General features: G+C 42.3%; 3 protein-coding genes across 5 annotated transcripts in view; 1 reads left to right on the top strand and 2 right to left on the bottom strand.

The window, feature by feature from the left end:
- The first annotated feature begins 1,145 nt into the window (after positions 1-1,145).
- fbp2 (fructose-1,6-bisphosphatase 2) lies at positions 1,146-9,786 on the top strand. 2 transcript variants are annotated; one of them, XM_042100886.1, is made up of 8 exons: positions 1,146-1,453; positions 2,227-2,389; positions 2,772-2,864; positions 3,463-3,471; positions 4,272-4,412; positions 4,877-5,014; positions 7,118-7,237; positions 9,436-9,786. In XM_042100886.1, the coding sequence occupies exons 1-8, from the start codon at positions 1,281-1,283 to the stop codon at positions 9,622-9,624; spliced, it is 1,026 nt and encodes a 341-aa protein (XP_041956820.1). In that variant the 5' UTR covers positions 1,146-1,280; the 3' UTR covers positions 9,625-9,786. The 2 variants fall into 2 exon arrangements, with proteins under 2 accessions (XP_041956820.1, XP_041956821.1); XM_042100887.1 differs by lacking the exon at positions 3,463-3,471.
- A 959-nt stretch (positions 9,787-10,745) lies between these two features.
- On the bottom strand, positions 10,746-14,620 carry ctsla (cathepsin La). Its single transcript, XM_042100888.1, has 8 exons — positions 14,503-14,620; positions 13,401-13,535; positions 13,183-13,305; positions 12,850-13,002; positions 12,037-12,261; positions 11,709-11,877; positions 11,451-11,568; positions 10,746-11,335 (listed from the first exon to the last, which is right to left on the bottom strand). The coding sequence occupies exons 2-8, from the start codon at positions 13,521-13,523 to the stop codon at positions 11,236-11,238; spliced, it is 1,011 nt and encodes a 336-aa protein (XP_041956822.1). The 5' UTR covers positions 13,524-13,535; positions 14,503-14,620; the 3' UTR covers positions 10,746-11,235.
- Positions 14,621-17,841: 3,221 nt separating this feature from the next.
- dapk1 (death-associated protein kinase 1) overlaps positions 17,842-27,265 on the bottom strand; it is a 65,767-nt gene continuing 56,343 nt past the window's right edge. For both annotated transcript variants that reach the window (XM_042100923.1, XM_042100924.1), the window contains exons 25-26: positions 22,803-22,991; positions 17,842-21,710 (exon numbers count right to left, since the gene is read on the bottom strand). In XM_042100923.1, coding sequence (XP_041956857.1) covers positions 20,322-21,710; positions 22,803-22,991 — 1,578 coding nt within the window. In that variant the 3' untranslated portion in view covers positions 17,842-20,321. The remainder of the gene's footprint in view (positions 21,711-22,802; positions 22,992-27,265) is intronic.

Here is a 27,265-nt window from a genome sequence, read left to right as displayed (position 1 = left end):
GCCCAGGAAGTGCCATTGTTAGTCAGTGCAACACAGATGACCTTGTGGTGCATTCAGGACCTCTGGTGGACACACAATATTTATGTCAAGAAAGCTGCAAAAGACAGTATGCTGGTTTCATCTAGTGATCTTTGTGATGTAAAGGTGTGTTCTGCAGATTACAAAAAAACAGAGGTAAAAAAGCTTCAGCTTCAGAAAGTAAAAGTCCTACCACATACAGTATCTGTGCCAACCATTCACTTAAACCAGCTGATTCTAATGAGAACAGCTCTCCAGCCAGATAGAGAAGCTAATTGGTGAGATCATCTGTGTTAAGTGCACAGGTAGTACCAATACATGGTTGGACTTTTACTTTCTGAAGCTGGACTTTTCCACTTCTACAAAAAATGTGTTCTGTTTTCTGCAATCGGTGTGGACCAACAGGAAACAAAAAAAAGGGAAACAGAGGCCTGCACGGGATATTTACTATGCTTTGGGGTGTCTACTAATATACTTGATGCATTGTATAATATGTAGTCATATACTTTAAATGGTTTTGATTTTACACACTTATTTTTATTTCAAGGGCACTCCTGTGTAAAATCATAGTGTGGAGTGACTGCGTATCTAGGGGTGACGACCTTTTCTTAAAGGTCAGGTGAAGTGCATGAAGCTCCATTGACATTTGAGGCACACTTGGAGTGCTTAGTGCCACCTTCATGCCTTCTTTATAAAATTCTACATTATTTTCTCCAGCATAATTTCATGAGAAATGTTCATTACGATGTTCAATTGGTATTTTTTTGGAATGTTTATACCCACATTGATTCTTTTTTATCTGGAATATCTGATCTAATTGTGCAATGTTACATGGAGAGAGATGATATGATTTCCACAAGATACTGTATTTATGTTTCTTTTAGTGTAAACGTAAGCTTTTTTCAATATGATAGTCTTTAGCTTCCATGTTTCAGATCAAATTCATTCTCATTCATTGATATTATTGATAATACTGCCTCTCTTCTAACCATGGCATTACACCACATACCCGAGTAGCAGTACTCCCCCTGTCTATAGCACACCCTGGTAATGTCTTGTTGGTGGTCACTGGCTGTGCTAACTCTGATACCCGATCCCCCTCATGCTCGACCAACAAATATAACCCATGGCCTTTATTCGCATGCTAGGACTGGGACCAGCTCGCTTCCTCTTGCCTTCCCTGATTCACTCTCACCCAGAGACCCTCACACACACGCTCCCCTGAACACGGCATACACCATCTTGGGCTGACCAACGGCAGGATGACGGATCAGTCTATGTTCGACACGGACGTATGGACCCTGACCCGGTTCGTCATGGAGACGGGCCGGAAGGTCAAGGGCTCGACCGGCGAGCTCACCCAGCTGATCAACTCCATGCTGACGGCCATCAAAGCCATCTCGTGTGCGGTGAGGAAGGCGGGTCTGGTTCACCTGTAAGTCGTGCTGGTTGACCTGAGGTCAGAGAGTCTGCAAGTGTCAGAAGGAGTGGGCAAGCAGGAAAGAGAGTTATGGCAGAGAACATTTGCATGCATACTCTTTTTCCATAATGTAGACTTGCATGCATACTCTTTTTCCATAATGTAGACTTGCTCATACATTCACTTTCACATGCTGTACAAGATGGTGTGTCAGACTTAATTTAGTGTGGTTTGAAAAAACTGTTAGTTGTGCATTTCAATAGTCTTTCTTGGTGTTTTGACCTGCAATAGTTTAAGAGATTGGGTATGGTCTCATGTCCTGCACAATCACAAAACAGTTTAAGGCTTTGTACTCAGCCCTTTATTTATATTATTATATTAACATCAATGACTGTAGAAGAATGATCTATCACTTTATCTTGTTCAAATAATGCATGGCAAAAATAACCACAGCTGTGTTACCCCATATGGGTGTGGTGTTATACTATTGTTGGTAGTCTGTGGTATTTAACATCAACTGAATGTAGAAATGCCCCAAGGTCAAGTAGCAGAGGTCACAGTATACATTTTGTGTCAGATTCCTCAGGCTACAGCTAAGCTAGGATGTATGGAATAGCTAAATAAAAGCATACACAACTGGCTACACTCATGGACAATAAAAGCCCAGAGGGAATGATTGTCTGCACTCAGGCAACGCAACATGATGCAGATTCTAGTGTCCATTTTGTTGTGCACTGTTGTTTGGTAAAGTCTGCCTTGTGTCTCTCGCCCTCACTGCATCTCTGCAGGCAAGGCATCGCTGGCAAGACCAACGTGACGGGCGACGAGGTGAAGAAGCTGGACGTCCTGTCCAACGACCTGGTCGTCAACATGCTCCAGTCGTCATACAGCACCTGCATGCTGGTCTCTGAGGAGAACAAGGACGCCATTGTCATTCCAGCAGACAAGAGAGTAGGTTAAAGCCTGCATGACCAAATGCAGGGCCTATATGCATTGAGTTAGGTAGGCCTGCATGACCAAATGCAGGGCCTATATGCATTGAGTTAGGTAGGCCTGCATGACCAAATGCAGGGCCTAATATGCATTGAGTTAGGTAGGCCTGCATGACTAAATGCAGGGCCTATATGCATTGAGTTAGGTAGGCTTGTGTGACTTTCTGAATATGAGCTCTAAATAAATGAGTAAACATGGTCAGTCCTCAGAGAATACATAAACAAGTGTTGGAACTGTTAGCAATATAAATTGTTTTTTTGTGTGTGCTTTGTTTTGTTGTTGTTTTGCTTTTGTTGTTTGTTTATGATATGGTACCGTACTAACTATACACCATTCACAGGGTAAATATGTGGTCTGCTTTGACCCGCTGGACGGCTCTTCCAACATTGACTGCCTGGCATCCATTGGCACCATTTTCGCCATCTACAAAAGGGTGAGTGTGCTGTGCAGTTGTATACACATAATTAGACTTACAAATATGTTATGTAAGCACTGTTGAATTATGAAGGGAACTGTTTCCGACTAGCAGTGTTGATTATGGGAACAGCTGCTGCGTTTGGGGTGTGTGTGTATACAGTACTTTATGAGTGTAAGTGGCATAGACTAGTAAAAGTAGAAAAACATCATTCCATGTGTCTCAATTTCTTTCATACTGAAATGCAATACACACATCTGTATAATATCACAGTTTAAAACACATTTCACCTTGTGCTGATGGTACCGTAATCTCCCAACTATTAGCAGAGGTTTATACATTGATTTTATACAATTTCTTCAGCTATGAGGTTAATACACGGGGTCAAAACGGGGTTTTTAACTGGCATAAAACACTATCCTGCAGTTTACACAATGGGGCTAATACACAGGAATTTACTATAGATACTCACATATAATCACACATAGAGAAAAAAATCACCACAATTAAAACAATGGCCCACACTTGAATAAAGTGAAAGTAATATTTGCATTTCGCAAAATGTAAAAATGACCTAAATTGATGTTGGCCATTGTTGTGCTATTGTCTCACACAGATTGACGAGGTAGATCCAGCTATCCAGCAAACCAGCAGCCAAATCCAGACAGCTGGATAAGCACTATTGTATCATTGATTGTTTGTATTATATGTTGGGGTATTTTTTTCTAGTTTCCAAAGTTTGAAATCTAACTCAAGATACTTCTAAACAAGACTAAACTCACAATACATTTAAATGTTATCTGCTTGCAACACTGAATATGTTGGCCACACATAACATTTGCGGTGTAACATCAAAGCCAGATTTAATGAAGATGTATGCCAAGATTTTAATCATAGACTTATCAGTATATGATTGCACAGAATTATTATTTGGCTCTACAGACCTGGGGTCAGGTTCTGAAAACGGTCAGAAATGCATCTCTGTATGTCATAGAGTGAGATGGAATCAGAAAGATACTACACAGCGAGGTCACTGACTTACCCAGGTAACTTAGGGAGTTACTTCTGATCTCAAAACAATATGTCATTTAAGAAGCAATGCATGCAGTAAAGAGTTCTTTTGGAGATCAGCGGTCACTCCCAAAGTTACCTGAATAGGCCAGTAACCTCGCTTTGAAATATAGCCCTCTGATTCACAATTAAATAAACGTTGCAGTAACTTTTACTGACACTGGATGGCGATATTTCTTTAACAATTGCCTGTTCATTATGATCCTCGGCACAATGGCTAAACAGTCTTAACAATTGTCATGAAAACAATTCATGAAAAAAACAGAAAGAATGTACCTTGAACAATCATTGTGCCTTCAAAATGTAATACACTTTTTAAATATCGAGTTGTTTATTTTTCCTCTGGACCTCCAGACTTCAGAAGGGGATCCCACTGACAAGGATGCCTTACAGCCTGGCAACCAGATAGTGTGTGCTGGCTATGCTCTCTATGGCAGTGCCACTCTAGTCGCTCTGAGTACTGGGGCAGGGGTCAACTTCTTCATGCTGGACCCGGTAAGTGTACTTTACACAAATCATCTTGCCCATATGGTGAAATCAAGGTTGGCAGGGGACTGGGCAGAGTTCCTTGATCATTTAATTTTATAGCATATCAATCATTTACAGTTTACGTAGGCCAGAATGACTTGGACTCATTTGGAATAACACACCTGGGTCATAATGGGAGCATTTGCAGCTGTAAAACAATTAATAGCCGTAGGGTGACATACTGTACATTTGAGACATACGGGAAAACTAGGTCTAGGATATATCTTTAATGGCATTAGAAGACAACCAGAAGCCACATCTATGCACACATTCAGAGGATCCATCAGGGTCCTCTGAACAGGTCTGACACAGATATTGTGAGTGGACCCAATGGATTTGCAGGCCCAGAACTATTTCACTGGTATCAGTGGGTGGGTGGGGTTTCTTAGCTCTCTATGAATGGTGTAACATTGCTGTGTTCTGTCTCACAGGCTGTGGGTGAGTTTGTTCTCACGGAGAGGAATGTAAAGATTAAGAAGAAAGGAAAGACCTACAGTGTCAATGAAGGCTATGCCAAGTACTTTGACCCTGCAGTGAATGAGTACATACACAAAAAGAAATATCCAGAGGTATGACCCCAATCTCCCCCACACACACACAGTCACACGGAACACACATGCACACAGTCAGTCACATATAGACACACACACAGTATAGTATAAGTATATATACTTTTTTGATCCCGTGAGGGAAATTTGGTCTCTGCATTTAACCCAATCGGTGAATTAGTGAAACACAAACAGCACACAGTGAACACACAGTGAGGTGAAGCACACACTAATCCCGGCGCAGTGAGCTGCCTGCTTCAACGGCGGCGCTCGGGGAGCAGTGAGGGGTTAGGTGCCTTGCGCAAGGGCACTTCAGCCGCGGCCCACTGGTCGGGGCTCGAACCGGCAACCCTCCGGTTACAAGTTCAGAGTGCTTACCAGTGGGCCACGGCTGCCCCAGACACACACACACACAGACACACAGACACAGACACACACAGACACACACACACACACACACACACACACACACACACACACACACACACACACACACACACACACACACACACACACACACACACACACACACACACACACACACACACACACACACACTCACACACACACACACAGACACACACACACACACACACACACACACACACACACAAAATTACCAGAAATCATGTAGCGTGTGAGCTCAAACACCAACTCTCAGGACGTCCTGCTGTAGCAGCGGTCACATGAACCACTGTGAGTCGTTGACCATGCTCCCCGGTTGTTTTTTTCTCCATGTAAGCAGAACTAGTGTCTAATAGCACACAAATAAGTTAAAACATCACTTGGCACGTCAGGATCAGGCAGGTACAGAATCAGCTGACCAGAGGAGTGGTGACAACCTCCAAAACCAGACAGTGCCCCGTCACTAACTTCCTTCCCCAGGATGTGTGCTGGCTACAGGCAGAAGTAGGGGGTGGAATGGGGGAGGGGGGGGGGGGTTGATGCCAGACTATGATCGTATGGAATCTATAGACTCAGCTAATTCGACACTTCAGCTTTGCACAAGCCAAATCTGGTTACATGGGGCTGAAGACTTGATGAATCCACACAAAAAGAAACCAGACTGCTCATTTACAGCAATTAATACACACTCTTAGCCACACTCATCAGCAGATTCTTTATTGTGTATCTCTGGATTTTTTAATTCACCAATAGGGCAGGACTGACTGTTCGTCAATATTGATTCCCAGAAAGCATTTGTCTGACATTGCTTTTTTTTATTATTGGTTTCTTTTGCTTGAGTGGTGGCTATTTTTTCTGTATGTGTGTGTGTGTGTGACATGAAAAGTGGTAAATGATTGGCTTTTTTTTAGTTACATAAACAAACTAAGTCTATCCAGCCAGCCAGCCACACACACACACACACACACACACACACACACACACACACACACACACACTCTCACACACGCACACACACAGACGCCAGAGGAAGCACATGACACAGCGGGGTCCATGACTAAGCAACACATGACTCCCGCTCCATTCAGTGTTCCCGCCACACTCACACTGATTCCATAAATCCATCACAAACGAATCTACTGAGCACACCTGCTTAATCTGCTTATCAACCTTCACACGTATATCACACACCTGTATACATACTGTAGAATACATACAGCCGGTATTGGTGCAGTAGCAACGACCTGTCTTGCTTAGGGTCTGTTGTGTTTTTCAAAAGCAGTTGCTTTGAACCTTGATCCCAGCCTTGTTTGTCTTTCCCGGAGCAGTGGAGAGAAGTCTCTTATCTCTCGTGTCAACCTGATTGTACCACCGTACGGCCAATGGAACACTGTGTTGCCCCCTGTGCACTGTGTGTGTGTTGAATTGTTGCCTTTGACCATTTCTTGGACATTTCTTGTGGCTGTCATAGATTCACAGAGCTGATTGACACTGACTATGTGCCCTAATGTTTTTCTTTTCACTGATGTGGAATAACATCTGTATATAATGTATTGTGAAGCATCACAGAGAAAAGCATAGCACTCTTGGTCAATTTGAATTCAGTGCATAATAATTGAATGCGTCGAATGCTTTGTATATATCAGCTAAACTTTCATGTTGATGTCATGTCGAGTTGAACATAATGTAGACTTCTATGTATGCTTCTGCCACCTCTAGGACGGGGGTGCCCCATATGGTGCCAGGTATGTGGGGTCCATGGTGTCAGACATTCATCGCACAATCGCCTATGGAGGCATCTTTATGTACCCTGCCAATGAGAAGAGTCCCAAAGGAAAGGTGAGAATTCTGCACATCATCAATTATCTATGGTTATAATGCGTGGTTTGTGGAATGAGTCATGCCACACCAGCCGGTGTGGTATGGCATGACATTGACCCCTGGTCTTTGAGTAGCCCTCATGACTGCTTCCCTGTGCCTGTGGTTTATTTTGTGGCATGATTACGTAACCAAGTGTAGTAAGGCAGGACATCCCTATTAGTGTATTATGCTTTTGTCAGTCAATCCAGTTCTTCATTTTAAGCTGTGCACTAAGCACTAACATCTGTTACACACCAGTATGACCTGCTGTCGAAATGCTGCCTCAGCACTTACTGACCAGGGCACTCAGCACAACCACTGGATACAGGATATTGTCAGCCTCATTTTCACAACTCCGGAAGAGTTTTTCTGTGTGTGTGTGTGTGTGTGTGTGTGTGTTTGCGTGCGCATGTATTAGGGAGAGGTTGGGTGGGAGTGGGGGCTTTTTCCTTTTCGAATTATTAAAAACACACTTTAGTCTAAATTTAACCAACAAACCAAAAGCAACAGCAAAAGCAACAACAAAACATGAATCAGAGAATATGTAATAGACCGTAAACTGGGGACACATACCTCTGATTGGATCCACATACTATTCCTATATAGTGTACTTTAGCTGATGTTGAATTGCTGCTGATTAAATGGCACATCTTGTCACATCTGCAGATTAAAAAAAAAAAAAAGCTTTAGAGTGTGTAAGGCTATGTGTAAGGCAATAGCCTACATATTGTTACAAAAAAATGCTATTGCCAGACAAAATATTGTAATCAATTCTGGTAAAGTTAAAGAGAATTCCGGTGTGATATTGACCTAAAGTGTGTTGAAGCATGATACCGAGTGTGAACGTATGTCTCATAGCCCATCTCGGCTTGTCCCCTGCACTCCAAAATCTGGCACTAGTTAGCCGATGCTACCAACAGCTTTTTCAATGGTGGTGCTTCGGCATCGGGCTAGCCATGAAAATAAATCACTGTTTTACACCGTTTACGAGGCTCAATGTATCTCCACACTTCATTGGTAGACTTCCGAGGGCCCTGACATTTAAAACGAGACATTGAGAACTTTGAAAAAGCACTGGTAGTTTACTTATAAGACGATTTATACAGACAGTATCTTCATGAAGTTTAGCGTTTGCAGCCATCTTGAATTTAGTCAGGATAAGTCGAGCGACGAGTAAGAATGAACAGGTATGATAAAGGATCAGATTCCAAAAATAATTCCGTGGAAATGCATGGATTCCAGTTGCTGCTACTGGAAGAAACTGGAATCCATGCATTTCCACTAACTAGCGCCAATAACTAGCGCCAGATTTTGGAGTGCAGGGGACAAGCCGAGATGGGCTATGAGACATACGTTCACTCTCGGTATCATTCAACACACTTTAGGTCAATATCACACTGGAATTCTCCTTTAATGACTAAATTCACAGTTAGAGATTACATTCACTAAAATTGTAAAAATAATAGGTTGCAATTGAAATGTAAGAATTGCACTGAAATTGAAGAATTCAAAAAGGGTAAATGAGTATAAATATTGTATGTAGTAAACACAGTGCGCATATCTATAAGTAGATGTTAGAATAAGATTATTGATTATTGATTATTCTTATTGCCAGTAAGAATATATTGCGTATCTGTCAGTTTTCCTGTCAGTAACTGCAAGTATACAAACAGCTATCTGAATGGACTTGTTTGTTGGTAGATTTGTCCTTGCTGACTGGGCAGCATTAATCAGAAGGAAATATGATGCAATACGGTCTAGCTTGGAAAAAAAGTGATCCTATCTTGTAAGTGTAATAGTGAAATTCATAAATTCAAAGTTCATGAACTTGGTAAATTCATTTAGATTTTTGTTCTTTCAATGATTAGTGTCAGATACTAATATATACATATTTATTTACACTGTTCTTGATGTAAAAATTTCATTAACCACTTTCATTTTTTGAATGTCTTACATTTGGTCATAATAGAAAAGTAAATGTTTGGTAAATATTTCAATGAACCAGTCTGGGTTAATGACAAGTTTGCTCTTGACAGTAGGCCTATGCTTCCCATATTATCTGTTCCAGAGCTTATCTCTTCAGAGCCAGAAGTCTGCTAGCATGGGCAACAGTTGCCATGAATTGTTGCCTTCTCTCTCTGTAACACTTTTCTCTCTCTGTGTTCTCCCCCCTTTAGCTGAGGCTCCTGTACGAATGTAACCCCATCGCCTTCCTCATTGAGCAGGCGGGCGGCATGGCTACCACGGGCACCCAGAGGATCCTGGACGTCCAGCCAGAGGCCCTCCACCAGCGGGTGCCCTTCATAGTGGGCTCCCCTGACGACGTGGAGGAGTTCCTGGCCATCGTGAAGAAACACCAGAAGTAGATTGGCGTTGTGAACGTGACCACGATGCCGCCCCTTGGCCCCTGGTCACCTCAACACGAGTTTCATTTCAGTTCATTTTGTCAGTGTGACAGTAACTCTCATGCCAGGGACATTGTCTGCCTTTTTACAAGACCAAAAATAGCAATAAAAGTGGGAAAACAATGTAGTCGTGGAAAATGTCTTTGACTGTAAAAAAAAGATAATTTCATATCAGTATACTTAGTTTAGGTATATAGTGCAGATATTGGGACAATACTAACCATCGAAAAGTGGTACGCAAGTAAGCGCTCAGTGCACACTAACAGTGTACTGACTGAAGTATGTGGTCTGAGATAAAGCCATGATGAGCAACATATAGCTGAACACTAAAAGCCTAAAGCATGTCTATGAAGAGGTGTCCCAACCAGATTTCTAAGCCACAAGAAAAAGTGATAGTAAAAGCACTGCTGCACTAATGAATGTAAACGTACATAGGTAGAGGCTACAGAGGGAATGTCCTTCCTGCAGCTATATCTCTCCCTCTTTGACTCATTGTGTATTGGTGCATTGTGGGTGGGTACATTCGTCACGTAGAGAGGAAAAACATCAGGGTTCCATGTTCTATCCTTTTCTCTTGGGCAGGTCAAGTGCGAGGTTGCGAGTAAACATAGGGCCATTGGAGAGGAAAATAATCCTCCCACTTCAAAAGTTTCTGACAATGTAAATAAAAGTCCTTGCCAAGAGGCACTTGTCACTTTCGTCATTGTTGTGTCCCGAGACTCAACTCCGATTCAGGTTGTGAACAACTAGTCAACCACAACTTTTTGAAAAACACTTGAAGGAGATTTGATTATTGAAATACCTGTGAAAAACTTTGCAAAAGTACTAGAAACACATTCTTGATAAATGTGTAATACACCAACATCCATGTCTATAATCCAACTAGACAAAAGGCACTTCTAAACTCAAGTCTTTTATTATCAGATTTATATATTCAAGTTCAGTTTTATATATTAATTTGTAATACATGTATTAAGATTTATAAAGTGTTAAGTAAATATTGATAAAAGTAGAAAAAAGCAGCCCACAAGGACTGATGAAATGATATGTATACATATTCATAAAACCACAGACAACGATGATTGAAGAAAAGTAACTTTTATTTGATCGTGCTAGGAGGTAGAAATAAAAAGAAAATCTTCACACAAACAGATAAAAGACACTTCCAAAATGAAGTACACATATTTACATAACAATTTATAAAACCTAGAAATCAAGGCGGCATAAAACCAAAAAAAAAAAAAAGTCAATTCCCTCTATGAACAGTGTTGTTTCTTCTATAGATCAACCCTGACAGTCACCTGTAGGGTTGGAGCAGCAGCCTTCAAGGCTGTAGTGGGACAGAACTCCCGTGTAGTGGGACAGAACTCAATGTCCCACTATTCCCTTACATAGTGCACTCAGTCTCAACATCTTTAAACACAACTCCCGTGTATCCACGTAAAAAAGCCGAAACTTGCTGTATACTTGCATGCTGAAACTTCCCAAGCCAGCCGGGTGAGACACTGGAGCGATCCTTTAAAAAAAAATAATAATAAAGGAGTAAAAGTGGCGGTGCGACTGGTGACCTCTTCACATGAGTGGGTAGCTAGCAGCTGTGGCAATGCCGCAGTGGTTTTTCCGGTCCTTGGCCATGTAGATGTAGCCTTGATCACCCCACTTCTCACTCCAACTGCAGGGTGAAAGAAAAACAACCAAAAGCCAATGAGCGCAAGTCCCATAATGAGGATTTGAATAAAGAAAAGAATGATAATTGAAACAGATGCTTTCTAAACTGCTTCTTATACCTGTTCTTGACAATCCAGTACTTCTTGCCATCAACATCTGCACCCTCAAAGCCATAGCCGACAGCCAGAACACCATGGTCAAGGTCGGTGCTGCTGCACTCCTTTTCATAGTAAATACCTACAAATAAAATATATCATTAGAAATCACAAGACATTGACATTTAGGATAGCAGTCAGCTACTGCCAGGAGGCAGTGACTTCTCACTGTGGCTTTGTGCCAAACCTGTGGCTGAAGATAAAACCGTGAAGGTTCCTCACCCGAGTGGTAGAACTGGAAGGACTCGTGTCCAGCGTCAATGGCCACAGACACAGGCCCAACGGCAGCGATGGCCTTCATGAGGGCGCGCTCCTTTCCACTGGGGATATCCACAAAGCCAGTGTCGTTGGCAGAATTGTATTTGGGATCATACTGGCAGGGCTGATCATCCTTTAGACGACACAAGAAAGGTCATTTAGCAATTGTATTCCTGTATAGCATCTTCCAAACCACTCTAATCTTTTAAACAGCATTTATTGTTTTTTTTAATCATCATTTTATTCCAGTCACACAGTTGTTGGATATGATAGACAAAATGAAAACACTTACAGTGCCCAGGTAGGGGTAGGCTTCCTCAGAGTCCAGGCCACCGTTGTCATTGATGTACTGGAAGGCCTGGTCCATGAGCCCACCGTTGCACCCCTCGTTGCCCTCGGGCCGCGAGCAGTCCACCAGGTTCTGTTCGCTCAGGGACACCAGCTTGCCCGTCTTCTTGAACACCTGGCCCTCCATGGCTCCGGTGGTACTGAAGGCCCAGCAAGAGCCGCACTCACCCTGAGGAACAATGCCATAAATGATCACATGGTTCAACCACTTGCTTAACACGTGCATGGTGTTATAATGAACACCTGTTTCTAAGTGTTCCCATGCACCTTGATTTCTGAACATTCAAACTTGACTTTTTGCAACCCGGCAATCTGTAGTTGCCTTGGTTTACATTTTCGCACGTCAAGCCAAGAAAGGGTCATATGTCAACAAAAACCTCATAAGGAATAAGAACCTTTACACTGACACCATCATAGCAAACACCCCCATGTATTGTTCATGACCATCTATGTAGTTCCTCCAAAATATCAGAACAAAGTCTAACACTTTTTTAAGGTGCATTATCAGTGTTGCTCACTGAACTTAGTGAACTATAAAGCAATTATCTATAGACATTTTGTGTCTAGGAGACTGGCCCGACCAGTTTAGCCATATAGAAAGTCATAAACATGGCTGCACTCGAGCTGTTGACTACTGCACTATGTACTTGTTTAAATATAGCTGGGGGGAGGGGTTTGTTTTTGCTTCTCTGTATGGTAGGGAGGGACAAGATAACAGCAAAACATTGCGGGGTACAAGTGTGTTTGCTGGTCTTACCTGATCCTTCACTGGAGTCACATATCCCATCTCCCTGTAGTCAATCTTTTTGGGAAGTTCAATAAAGTTGGGCTCCAAGAACAGGGATCCCTTGGACTTCCTTTGCCCCTTCTGTTGGTAACCGTTCATGACCTGCCTGAACTCCTCGTGAGTCTGCAGTAACAGCAACAACTTCTTGAGCAACTTGTGTTACACAACTAAACAAGTCAATACATTAACACATTATTTGACGAACTATTCTCGATCAAAACCATTAGCTGCAAAACCGATACTCTGGTACACATCTGTCTTTTAGTAAACTTTAGCCAAGGAAATGATTCATCTCAATCTTACCATGTCACCGAAATGATTCATCCCCAGGCGGTAGGAATGCTTGCCCATGGAGTGCTCAAGGTTGTGCATTTCAATTTTTTGCAGGTTCTTCTCCCACACCATCCGCCGCCATCCTTCTTCCTTCTGGAGGGAAGATGTGCAGTCACTTAGTGACACAGTTCTTAAAACAACTCCAATCACACAGTTTGTAAACACATTCAAGTCACTCATTCACCAACCTGATGATATTCTTTACTGTGGAAAGACTTCCATTGGTCCCAATGCTCATCAAGTACCCGATTAAAACTCGGAGCTGCCAAAACGGCACCGAGGCACAACGTGAACACCGCCACCACGTACATTTTCACAAAGCTCTGAGGATAAAGAAAAGGAACAGGTCAAAACTTTCTGCTGAATCACGCTGCAGGGTAGACGTAGCCTCAGTCCCCTTCAACTGTATGCTAGGCCTATTGTCTACCATCACGTTTCATTCTAGTTAAAGTGTCCAGTGGGTACAGAATCAACCATTTGAGACACTATTAGGACAGAACTTAATTCAGTAGGCTACCAATGCAATTTCTAACGGGGACAATATGTACTAGGCAACATTCCTGGCCAGGGAAATCAAGCCCGCAGCTGTTGAATAGCGATTGCCAAATAATGTTGACTGACCCAACTTTAAATACGCCTACACAACATCTTCATCAAACAAAAAATATAGCATTGTATTAATAAAGAAGAAAATAAAACCGTTGTAAGTTAATCTACAAGATCAACGTAGCCTTAATGAAGTAAGCAGAACGCAAGATGGAGTGCTTTGTTTGTCCCAGTCACGGGTTCCGGGCGGATCCAGCTATGCAGCTGAAACGCTTCCAAGGAACAAAAACAAGGCCAGGAGCTCGACGACTAGGAAATCGAAAACAAAAGTGATACTACGAAATTTAATTCATTCATGTATCCAGATTCCCAAAACTATACGGAACTCGACGGGCGGCCACAGTCAGGGAATCTTACGTTAGACTACTTGGCGAGGTCTTTGATGTAAATGGGCTATGACTAGGCCTACAAACACAAATATGGCCCTAATAAAACAATTATTGTTTTCACGTCAAACGCGTTTTCGACGATATAACAGCCTACTTATCAGACCTGTGTATCTGTTTAGATGTATTGCTAAATACGACAGATTAGAGACAAAATGCAAAATATGCTTACCTAACCAAGCTGCAAAGCGAACGAATAATACAAAATCTATGGAATGTGGACCTATCCACAAAATAAAATAAAGTCTGGGTTTGGTAAATGGTAAAACAGTGCAATGTAAGATAGGCTACCACTCACCTCAAAGACGCTGAGAAGTATACAATGTTTGTGATAGTGGAGAATACAAATTTATAAAGCCGTTTCACGAATGAATAATCTGCAATAGGCTATTCTTATTGGTTGGCTGTTAATGTCGATCCCGCCCATGTGAAGTCACCCTAGCATGTGACTTGGCGGCACGTGATGTTGCAGCAACAGCAACAATGACCAGAGACAAGCAAAACTTCCCAGTAGGTCTATGGAGGAAATTATATATAGTCTGCAAAATTCAGTCATCCCAATACAAACACATTGTGTATGTATATTACATAAATAAATAAAATGCTATAATTTGGGCTACTAGAGGCTTTTAACCTTAGTTAATTTGCTAGATCAAGGTTCTGGTCAGAGAGGCCCCCAACAATTGAAACACTCCTGTAGAAACATAACCCTTTTATTAAATACTGTGCTTCAGCTCTTTGGCTTCTTTCTTATTATGCTGTTACTTGGATTCTGCTATTTTCACTTTTATTCCATAGCCTTACCTGTTCAAGCATAGCATATCATTTCCAGTGATTTCAAGTTGCTCACAGAGAGCTTGAATGAAGCTACCGCTACCTTTGTATTTTTTGAAACATTAATATTTGTTTTGCACAATTGACTACTGTGATGTCAAAAGTGTTCATTTTCAAAACGAAAGACTACCTGAGCAGATACATTTAGTTAAACAATGGGTACAGGTCAGATTTCATGGCTCATCTATTTTCTGTGTTGATGTAAAAAAAACAAAACAAAACAAAAAAACAGCCATGACACATTAGTTAACAACATCAAGGTTCGTGTTTTTGTTTTGTTTTGCAAGGTAGATAAGTTTCTTAAAGGGAGTTAGTAATGAATGTGAATCACTTCAACATTTTCTCAGAGATGTAAAAGTCCGGCTTGAGAAAGTAAAAGTCCTACCATGTATTGGTTCCCCCTGTGCACTTAACACAGATGAGTTCATAAATTAGCTGATCTAAGGAGTGGTGGTTTAGTGAATAGTAGAACAAATATGTGGTAGGACTTTTACTTTCCAAAGCCAGACTTTTACACCTCTGCATTTTCATCATATCTTTTAAAACCTTGATTGCATAACAAATATCACAATGAGCAGTGCACTATACATTTTCCTGTTTTGTGGGCTACAAGTCTGTCTACCAATATGCCCCATCAACCACAGGGGTGCAAAAGGAAACCAGACAGGCCCACCTTCTACCTGATTATATTGATTTGACCCCCAGTGGTTAGGAGGAATTCCTTTCTTGTACATGGTTTATTGACCAACCTGGGTAGGTGTTAACAGAAAAGCCTTTTGGCTTCATTCTCCTAAATAATGGCATATTCTTCAACTTAGATAAGTTAACCCAAAAAGCAAGTGGTTGACACTAAACCACATACTTTACATCAAACAAACATTTGACCAAATAAGATCAGCTGGCTGGCATGCGTTATTTTCTCTTAAAACTGGTGCACACCACAATAATATGGTTAAGTTTGCCAGTTAATGGAGTCTCAGCAGTCTTCCTGAAGTTTTATTTCTAAACCAGAGAAATTAATTTTGATTGGATGTTGAACTCAAATATGAACCCTTACACAAAATCAAAATGGCAGACTATCTTTTATTGCTGAGAGATTCTAGAGCAAGGGTACATTTAAATGTATTGACTAGGGTTTAATCACGGGAGACGGGATTCCCGGGACATCTGATCAAAACTATTTCCCGATTTACTATTTAAAATGTTATGACGGGAAACGGGAAATGAAAGTAAAAAAAAATTCCAGTGCGCGTTGTCTTACGGTAACGTTGCATTCAGTAGCCTACGCAGCAGTATCTACCGCCTAAAAGGATGTCTACTGCCAGCTTTGTATGGGAGCAGTTTAAAAGACTTGAAAATGAAAACGCAAAGTGCATGTTGTGTGACCGGATTGTCAGGTGTTATGGGGGGTTATTTAATTTATTTGAACTTTGTGATGTTTAAAAGACAAATATGCCTGTCCTGCCTTAATAAAGAAACATTTGGTTAACTTCGAGTGATTATTCCCGTTTGCAGCCGTTAACAAATCTCAATAGCCACATCATGGATTTCGTTTATCAGAATGGTTTAGAAATCATTCCATGGTTTACTTTAGGAGATTTCGTCAGTTTTTATAATGGAGTTCTGTAATATATTGGTTTTATAAGGGTTGTCAAGACAATCCACTTGGCATTTCATAGTTAGTGCTGCGGCAGATAGGCCTAGGCCTATCACGCACGCAGCAGAAATGATAATTGCAAACTTTGTCGATGGACATAAACTGTGTTCTTTTGGCCTAATAATGATACAAATAACATAAAAATGTCAGTTTGCGATTTGGGAACGCATATGAGTGATATCATACATTACTTGGGCACAAACTAAAAACAACTACAAAAAACAGCTATTTCCCGGGATTTGATCTCATTTTCGGGAAAAATGTTAAACCCTAGTATTGACTATGGAAACATCTTCACTAGTGAAGTGATTGCATTCAGGATGGTGGCTTATTGAATAATGGAACGGGTTGGGTAGAAAGATAACGTTTGAGAACTGGAATTATCAGGTCAATTCTAGCCCTACAGTAACATTGCTTTAAAACAAACCAATGCTGTTTAAACACACATAAGTGAATCAGAATAGTCTGATAAGGCAACAATTTTGAAATGCATGATCAAGTGCCCCCCTCCCACACACACACACACAAGTGCCCCCTTCAACTTTCCTTAATCTCATTAGTAAGTGTTAATAGTTTTTTTAACAGTCTCACACACCAGGCTGCTTGTGGCCAACGTCGCTGTAAAGGAAATGATGGCTCAATCCCTTGCCGGACAGGATAGCTTTACACAATAGTAAGTTCTCATGATCTCCCATAAAATCACTAGTACTTCATGTGACTTGAAACATACAACATTGTTGAACATGGCTTTTGGCGCAAGGCCACTTTTTGCTATTTCAAGAACTGACTTGTCCAAATACAAGTTTGTAATACAGATGTTAAATGGATTGTAATCAATGGAAGTCAAATAATCCATCAGGAGGTCTTTGGAAAGGGGGCCAAGTAAGAGGTTTTGCTGCGGTGTACCCAAGACAAGCGCCAACTTGCCTAACCTCGAGGCGTGGGAGAGGGGACCACATGTGAGAGTCATCCTCGTCTACTGACTGCGTTTTACTGAGCTTGTTTTCTGCAGTGTAAACGACTCTTGCAAAAGCCAACGACATTGTACAACTTAACTGAGGAAAACAAAAACGGAACTGGATACAAAATATTAATGATAGTTCACATTTTACTATCTGATTGAAGAGAAAAAAATTGCACACAAGATTGTGACGTAAACAATTTATTATAAAATGTACTACACTTAAAGGAAGTATTAAGGAAATGACATTCTGAGACATGCTTTAAGAACATAATATAAATAGAACAAAGGTCATGTGCAAAGAGATGACTGTACAAAGACTTTTTTAAAATACAATAACATCCTTTTCCCTAAAAAGGACATCATATAGCATGAGCCTCACAAGGGGAAAAAGTGATAGAACCACTGCTCGACAAAGAGAGGGAGAAAACCCGACACAAAGCGAGACAGCGCAGTAATTACATGTATATTCAATCACAATATATACAAATGTGCCTTTTAGAATGAGAAAACACCGTCTGTTTGGTTCCCTTTAGGATACATATGTTTTTACCGACTTGACTGCAGTTCAGACAGAGGGAGAGTGGCCTCCCCCTGTACTGTACAACTCATGGGTTACCATCAGGTGACTCTTCATAACCACCCTTCACCTGGTCAAGCGTTCTTTGTGTCAAGAACTCACGTGGCATTTGGGTTTGCCCAAGTTCTTTGCGGCTCAGTCCAACTGTCTGAATCTTCGGATGAAGTACATTCAATTTTTATACATTTTAATTAAGACTACTCATATGGAATGATGGTAGGAGCTGGGCTTCATCGAGCACTGTGCAGAGGACCATGGAGAGCGAAAATGCCTGGAGAAGGCCACAAATTAGATGCTGAACAATAAGCAGGAGGATCACTCTCCTCAGAACTCCAGGAAATAATTTCCTCTGACTGGGATTGAGAAGGCTCCCTCCACAACCACTACTTAGTCGATGGATGTCCATTAGTTCAGTGCAGTCAACAGTATTCGCTCTCAGCTGTACTTCCTTGAATACACAACAATAACAGTACCCTGCTCTGCACATGCTCTCAATATAAAAAGGGTTTTTGTTTGGTTCATGATCCATCACAAAAAACACACAAAGGCTTGTTAGCTGAAAGAGATGCAATAGCTTTAGCAATAGCTAGTTTTGGCTGTCAAAGAGCAAAAATCCCTCTACACCCAAGACAATAATTTTCTTACTCTGGACCTAAAAATGTCATCTGGCTGAGACATGACTTAAACTCATTCTTATTGAATATTATTATTATCTAGAAGTGGTTTCATATTATTAGACTGATGTTACTCAGAACATGCTCCTTCAGACACTCAGATCAATGGAGAGATTCATTAATATGCAACAGCAATCAAAGAGTACCCTTCTTTTGAGAAACACTCAGGTCACACCCAGATGAGCTGTTTGGATGTACTGACACATCAGTAAATGCGGCAATGACTTGCTGAAGCTTGTGTCAGAACAAGATGTCCTGTCCACATCACATGATATCACTACTGTAGAGCTTGGGATTCCATAGGACTCATGAATTTCAGCTTCCATGAACATTTTTTTGATATAGCTAAGTACATATCTTTGACGATGCAAGACAGCAAGATGCTGATTTTTGCCCAGATGTTGTGTAATGCCATGTGGTAAAACTGCCGTGTACTTTTGATGTTACCGTCACTACACTGCCAAAGGGAAACACTGTAACAGTCTGGCCAAACCGTCTCTTACTCCCAGGAGAAACAGAGTTACTTTTTTTACTTTTTTTTTTAAAGCTAACTGATTTTCTTCATAACAATAAAATAGCCTTTCCTCACACATCTATGAGCTCTTGAGTGTTTTCCCCCCTAGCCAGCTGGTCACTAGCAAAACACGAGAACACATTTACATGGATCATGATGTGTAACAGATCTTTACCAAGCACTCTTGGCCTCTGTTGGTACGCCTGCACACACAGCTTAGAGAGTCACATGAGCTAATTCTCTTCTTATAGAGAGAAGCTAATAGTGAGGTTTTGTTGCATGGGCACAAATAACAGCTATTCTGTGTCGAGTAATACAAATGGGTAGCTGTCTTGTGGAGGTAGAGGGTGGGTCCAATTTGTAGTCTAAAAAGGTGGTCTTTTGACAAGTTACCATTGAAAAGGCACTCGAATGTCACTCTTGTTTTTCTTCACATCTTATCTAGCCTCGGCTAGTGCTCTCAAGCGTTAATTTGCCATCATTTTTAAATCATTAGTACACACTTAGAAGAATGTATTTTGTCAAAATAAACTTCATTTTAAAATGCATTGAATAAATTCAGCTTGTTGGAAATCCTTTGGGGATATCGTTCTTTTTGCTTTTTACAGTTTAGCAGTATTTTTAGAAATCGAACTTGATGAGATGAATATATTGATAGAAAGCACTAGAATAGACGGGATCAACAGACGTGCACATCCTCTCTATGAGATGCGTTAGCTGACAAACATTCAAACAGGTAGGGACAGCAATGTGGATGAATACAAAGCATGGAAAGTCTTCACATATTCATCCTATCATTTATACGAGAGCTAGGAGGACGGAGGCCTTAACAAGTGCCTATCCTGCTCCATCTGAATTGCACATTTTGCTCCGACTTCTCCCCCTCACTCCTTCCCTCTATCGTGATATGACGGAGCTGATGGAGTTGTAAGAGATGCCGCCACCGTTGCAGGTGGGTCCGTAGCCATTGGGTGTGGCCAGTGCCTCAGGGCTAACCCTGAACACGGGAGCCCCCTTGAGCAGGAAGTCAGCTGCGTCACGGCGACCCAGCTCCCGCAGCTTGGTCATCAGGACACCCACGGTGCTTTCGGGCTTGCGACCCCACTCCTGCAGCAGGGCAGCGGTGGGGCTAGGGGACGGCAGCGAGGACGAGCAGGATCCATTAGGAAGACCGTTAGCCATTGCCAGGCTAACGCTAGGACTGACCCCGTTCCCAGACGAACCCCCACTGTATTTAGCTACCAGCTCGCTTAAGCCCAGGTTCATAGCTAGCAGGCACCAGTCTTTGCCAAGTGCATCGGGTGGGTCCAGCATGCGACAAAGCTTCCGGCGAGCCAGCAAGCCCACATCGGAGATGTGCACGTGAGCCCCCAAGGTTCCCTGCCGTAGGACGTCCGTGCATCCGAAAACCAGGATGCTGCTGAAGCTCTCCTTGTAACCACCCATTGTGTTGGTGAGCCAACTCTCGCGTTGCGCCTGTGCCCTGTAGAAGTCCTTGGGCTGGTAGATCATGACTGGGCCGAGGTGCTCACGCAACTGCTGGGGGCTCAGGTAATACTTCACTGTCAGCAGGCCGGGCAGAGTGGTGGCCAACAGGCCCTCCGTGATGCTGCAGATGGTGTCCAGCAGGGCACAGCATCGGGCCCGCTCCGAATCCCGGCCCCGGATTTGCACCTCGATGCCCTGCCCGTGGTTGACCAGCAGCACCATGGCCTCGACATATTCCAGGGACACTTTGGCCCCATTGGTCCACAGTCGCACATCATCGCAGATGTTGAAGCTGCCCGCTTCCCCCTCCCCTTCGACCCCCTCGGCCTCTCCGTCCGGCCTCTGCTGCTGCTGTCGGCTCCAGCGGCACAGGTTCACCTGCAGCTTGTGGAAGAGGCCGCAGGGGAACGGCGCCAGGTGCTCGGCGGGGACGATCCTCACTCCTCCGTAGATCAGGGCGTCGCTCTGGCCGCCTTCCACGTCGTCGTCGTCCTCCTCCTCCTCGGTCCAGGAGCGCTGGAGGCCGCTGGTGCGGATCAGGGCCGGCACGTCCACCATCCCCGGCGTGCTGAGGTCGCGGGCGCACACGTCCATGGCGTCCAGCACCTGGAGGAGCTCGTCGGCGTCGTCCCCCTCGGCCACCAGGTCCTGCAGCTCCTCCAGGCGGTAGCGTCCGCGGTAGTGGTGGATGGCCTTGGGCGTCTCCAGTGAGAGGATGCGGCCCAGCACCGTGCTGCACAGCCAGCGTGGGTCCAGCAGCACCACGTCCTGAACTGTCTCACTCTGCATGATGTTGATCTGGGGTGGAGAGAGAGAGAGAGAGAGAGAGAGAGAGAGAGAGAGCAAAAGAGAGGGGGGAGAGAGAGTGTGTGTGTGTGTGTGTGAGTGAGAAGCCTGAATGACAGAGACCTAAAACGGTGTATGTAGATGTCCTGTATATATGAAAAGTTGTTTGTTTATGTCCGTGTTCATGTATACAGATCATCAGAGTGCTAAAGACGCTACTTTATTTCTGTGTTACTGGAAATAGTTTGGCTTATGGCAAACACACTGTGCAGCAGTATTTACTTTATAGTGTGGTTTCGTTTGTTCTTCATGCTTTCCCTTGTGGTACTTCATGCTGTCCCTTGGTAGGTCTGGATAAGCTTGAACATGCCATTCAGTCACAAGATGAACACCTTGTCCCTCTCCTTACTCTATTGGGTAACAGTGACTTAATGTATCCTTTAAAATATCTATGTCATAATGTATCCTTTAAAAGTTTCAAAATGAGACAGGTAAGAGAGACCGAATAAGCAATGAAGCAATAAACTATACATTTTCATGATCTCATGATCTCTGTGTGGCTATTTATATTCACAGAACAAACATATATCCATTACAGATGATTCTGTCCTTAAATTTTATGGGACTATGATAGAAGTTCAACAACAACAACTTTTCAAGGCACCCAAAGGGCTTTACAGTGAAGGAGGAACCTCACTAACCACCATCAGTGTGTTCAATCATTTACATCACAACACAAGTACAACTATTCACTGTACACTTCATGATAGCACACGGCTAGTAAAGCTGAAACTACGGACAAGCTCACCAAACCACATTTGCACAAGACTAGCCAAATGGGTTCCGGTAAACATTCCAGCTCACTGAACTCATGCTGTAAACAAGTTATGTGGAAGTGAAAATTGTTTACAGATGAACTGGTATTACCAGAGTAGAGTGACACCTTGTGGTAGTATTTCACATAGCCTTCTCTCTCTCAATTAATTTCTCTCTCTTTCTCGCTATCCCTCTCTCGGCCTCCCTCCTTCTTTCTCACTCTCTCTCTCTCTCACACACACACACACACACACACACAGCCTCTTATGCACACAGCACCACCCTCACCTCGCCCATGCTGTGCAGCTGTTGGGCGATTTCTCTCAGGTCCTCCTCGCTGACCAGCGGGTTGATCTGCTCCTGGACGTCCAGCACAAACTGCTGCCAGGACATGAGCTGGTTGGGCCCGTTCAGTTTGCGCCACGTGGGCAGCACGGCGAGGATCTTCTCCGAGAGCAGCGTAATGGGACCACAGGCCTGACCGAGACAGAGAGGGAAAGAGAAAGATCATTACCATTCAGTGTCTGTTATCAAACAGCAAACTGTTAATGTGGTGGAAAATGGGTTAATGTAGAATGACATGTGCTTTGTTGAATTCCAGATGAAATGAGTTCCAACCGACTAAATGACAATTCAGTTGTTAATAGTGTAGTTTCGTTTGTTCTTCATGCTTTCCCTTGTGGTACAGGTCTGGGACAGCCGTGGCCTACTGGTTAGCGCTTCGGACTTGTAACCGGATGGCCGGTTCGAACCCCGATCAGTAGGCACGGCTGAAGTACCTTTGAGCAAGGCACCTAACCCCTCACTGCTCCCCGAGCGCCGCTGTTGTTGCAGGCAGCTCACTGCGCCGGGATTAGTGTGTGCTTCACCTCACTGTGTGTTCACTGTGTGCTGAGTGTGTTTCACTAATTCACGGATTGGGATAAATGCAGACCAAATTTCCCTCACGGGATCAAAAGAGTATATATAGTTATACTTACTTAATACTTTCAATTTTTTTTACTACCTTGCTACCTTGTTATTATTTGTTATTTTAATATCAGAATTGTCCAAGTGTAAAATGTGGCTAACCAGATCACCAAAACAGTTGTATCCAGTACCAACTGGGCTGTTGGTAGTGTTTGCAAGATTATTTTTGCAAAACTGAAGTGAGACTAGACATAAAGTGAGAGGAGAGAGGAAAAAAGAGATGATGCTGTAATATGCTTTAATGAGCTTTTTGAGAGAAATAAATATTATTTACATCCTTTTATTGTGAATGGGTGCCATAGCAATGAGGGGAAAAAAAGAGACATATTGCAAATGTAATTGCTATTTCACAAGCCATTAGAAATGTGACCAAGAAACCAAAAGGGTGCAAGAGAGAGTGAGAGAGAGAAAGAAAGAGAAAGAGAGAGAAAGAGATGATAGCCGTTTAATCACCCAGAAGACCTGTGATGAAGTCATTGTGAAGGACAGGCACAGAATTACAGACACACACACACACACACACACACACACACACACACACACACACACACAGGGATAAAGGGCGGTCAAAAGAGTGGAAGGAAACGGATGTGTGTGCAAGAAGGAGCATATCTCATTAAATGGCAGAAATGGCAGGAGCTAGTTAGCAGCTCTTGAAAGAAGGTGTGAAAGGAAACAGTTAGGAACAGTGAGTGAGTGAGTGAGGAAAAAAGTGTGTGTATGTGATAGTGAGAGAGAGAGAGAGAGAGAGAGAGTTATTGTTATGCTGTTTTAATTGTGCTTTGGCAACACTGTACTTACAGTCATGCTAATAAAGCAACCTTGAATTGAATTGAATTGAGAGAGAGAGAAAGAGAAAGAGAGAGGGGGAAAGAGGGGAATGGGCTGTAGGTGTGAAAAGCACTAAGCAAGTGAATTCAGACAGTCAATATGAACGGAGACACCTCTACAGAAAAACACATCCCCACAGCAAACACTTACAGATCAGAAAGAAAACATTACTCTCTTTTCATAAAACTACTATTGTTGTTACTGAGCTCAGATCTGAGTTTTGGAAGAGTCGCTGTGCTTACACGAGTGCGAGACAAACACCTGTGGGTGGTCTAAGGAGACAAGTCTCTGTGTGTGTGTGTGTGTGTGTATATGTGTGTGTATGTGTAAAAGAGCAAACAGAAACAGAGAGTGAGTGTGCCTGTGTGTGTTTGTGTAAGACTGATAGATAGATAGATATAGATACTTTATTGATCCCCAGGGGAAATTCAAGGTCTCAGTGGTATACAGACAACACACACACATTCACTAACAGCAGAAAGAAGATAGAAGTTAAAGAATATACTAAATATACTAAAATACAAATTATACTAACTAACACTTAATCTAAATCAATTCTAAAAACAGTATCCACATAGTGATGATTAATCAATCAAGGGTGGGTGTCATGGTGATAGTGCAATGGTAATAGTGGTCATGGCGATAGTGCAAATGAGTAAGTCCAATAGTGCAACAGTGCAAGAATAGAGTCTATATATCTATATATATAACTATTTTAAGAAAAGGTATAAGTGTGGCCACAGTTCGGCTATGGCATGGAGGGAGGGGTTATGCATATGTGCTAATGTGCTAATATAGCACGCAAACAGTGAGGCAGAAAGACAGTGGTAAAAAGTAGCTAGTGGACAGACAGTATCCAAACATGGAGGGGGTGAAGAGGCAGACAGACTATGCAGAGAAGTCTATCTCTCCTCTTCCCTTAAGTCAGGGATGTCAAAGTCAAATACATTAGAGGGCCAAAAAAACTAATTTGCTACAAGCCGAGGGCGACTGGTTCAATGTTTATTAAAACATATTAAAATGACTGCACGTAACCTATTGAACCAAGACGTGTACTGTATTTTATTTAATGATTAAATGAATAATGACTGTGACTGAAGTGTGGGCAAAGTTTGCACAGAAATGTACGATTTTCCCCATCCTCACCGACCCTGTCATAAAACTTGTTTAAATGATCATACGATGCCTCCTTGCTGCTTTGTCGTCTACATCAGCCTTTCTCAAACTTCTTTGACCTGAGGCCCAGTCAAGGCATACTTTGGGGTCATAGGGCCCACCTACATGAACCCCCCCCCTCCTCCCACCCCCCCCCCCCCCATCAAATTATCATAATGATATCACAATTATTATTATTTTTATACTATATTGCTATACATGCACTTCAAAACAGTCAATGTTTAAAGTGCTAAGATTGTTCACAAAAGTTTGTGAAAACATGCACATCAGAGTACTGCTTTACTAATGTAAAATATAATTAGGCCTACAATAGTTTCATTGTTTTTGCATTGTTGCATGATGCTTGCATGAGAAATACTTCTCAAAACAACAGCAGTTATATGGGTGCCGTTGTTTTGGGATGTTTCCCTCATGCAAGCATCATACACTGATAGAATATTTATATGCTAATTACATTTAATTTGAATGCCTGAATGTAAGGATTCAGGAAACACAATACCAGCTTTTGTGAATGGTAAATGGCGGATCAGATCATGCGTAAATCACTGATCTGGAGATCTTTAACTATCTTTAACTAAGACTAATTAATAGCTTTTGGCTGACTTTAATACTTAATGCCAAACAGTGTTTTATATAGTCTGTGCTCTGTTTTTTATGGAAGTTGCATAAATCCACGTCGTTCTATTAAATGTCGTTTCATAATTAAATAGCCTTCCAATAGGTTGAAGCTTAGCTTTGCTACCAACGTGCACACGCATGCATTGAATAAACGCCCATACCACGACTTAATTCTATGCCTCTATGTTTGATGACACTGTGAGCGACCGGGCGGTCACCCCACGTGTTGGATTGTGAGTTTTAGGTGGAGATGGAGAAAACGGCACTTGCAGGAGAGGTTGGATGTAGCTTCTGTTAATTTCAATTATTTATTTTTTCACCATATTCAAAAATAGCAACACTAATAAACAAAATACGTTTCCCTACCAAAAACAAACAAAGATAGCACAAACAATGCATAGTCCAAAGTATCAGCATAACACATAACTTACTCTGCCTCACAACAGGAGAGTCCTTCACGTACTACGCACCCTTTGGGAACTGAGCTACCCCATTAAATAGCCCCAGCTATTACTGCTAAATGGGGATAATTGAGGCACACCATTGAGCTAGGGAAGTACTCAGAATAGGGCTCACTAATACATAACAAATCAACATAACAATGATATAGAAAACAACCGAAAAGTATATAATGAACAAAACATATGTCTGTTATAAATATGTACCTAACTACAAGGCATAAAGAAACAAAACAACCAAAAGAATATCCTAAACACCCCTGTAGCATAATGCCCTGCTCCCTACCCCTGCAGAATGTTTTAAAATAACCTGTCCCGGCGCGGAGCGCGCTTCCGCAATGGGACAGTGACAGAGGTCGGAGCGTCAGGAAGTGTTGTGAGTAGATGTATGCGTTAACCAGATTATGGGCACTATACAGACGATATGACATGGCAAATGGATGACAAGCTAGTGGGTACCACACTATGTAATTGTTATTGACAAGAATGAAGTTGGTAATGACATTGTAATGAGTGAATGAATGAATGAGCGGAATCGCCGCAAACCAAACAATTGGTTTACAGCGTGAACGAACGCCAAACCGGCGGCAAACACCCGACACCAACAATAAAAACCCCCGTACATCTCTTGTATAACCCAAAGCCCACCAAACATGCACCAACACTTAACATCACAAACAAAACATTTTACATTCAACG

Source organism: Alosa sapidissima, chromosome 8 (genome assembly GCF_018492685.1).
Source record: "Alosa sapidissima isolate fAloSap1 chromosome 8, fAloSap1.pri, whole genome shotgun sequence".
NCBI classification, from domain to species: domain Eukaryota; kingdom Metazoa; phylum Chordata; class Actinopteri; order Clupeiformes; family Clupeidae; genus Alosa; species Alosa sapidissima.
Note: the sequence above shows the minus strand (reverse complement) of the source record. Positions and strands in the feature narration are given on the sequence as shown.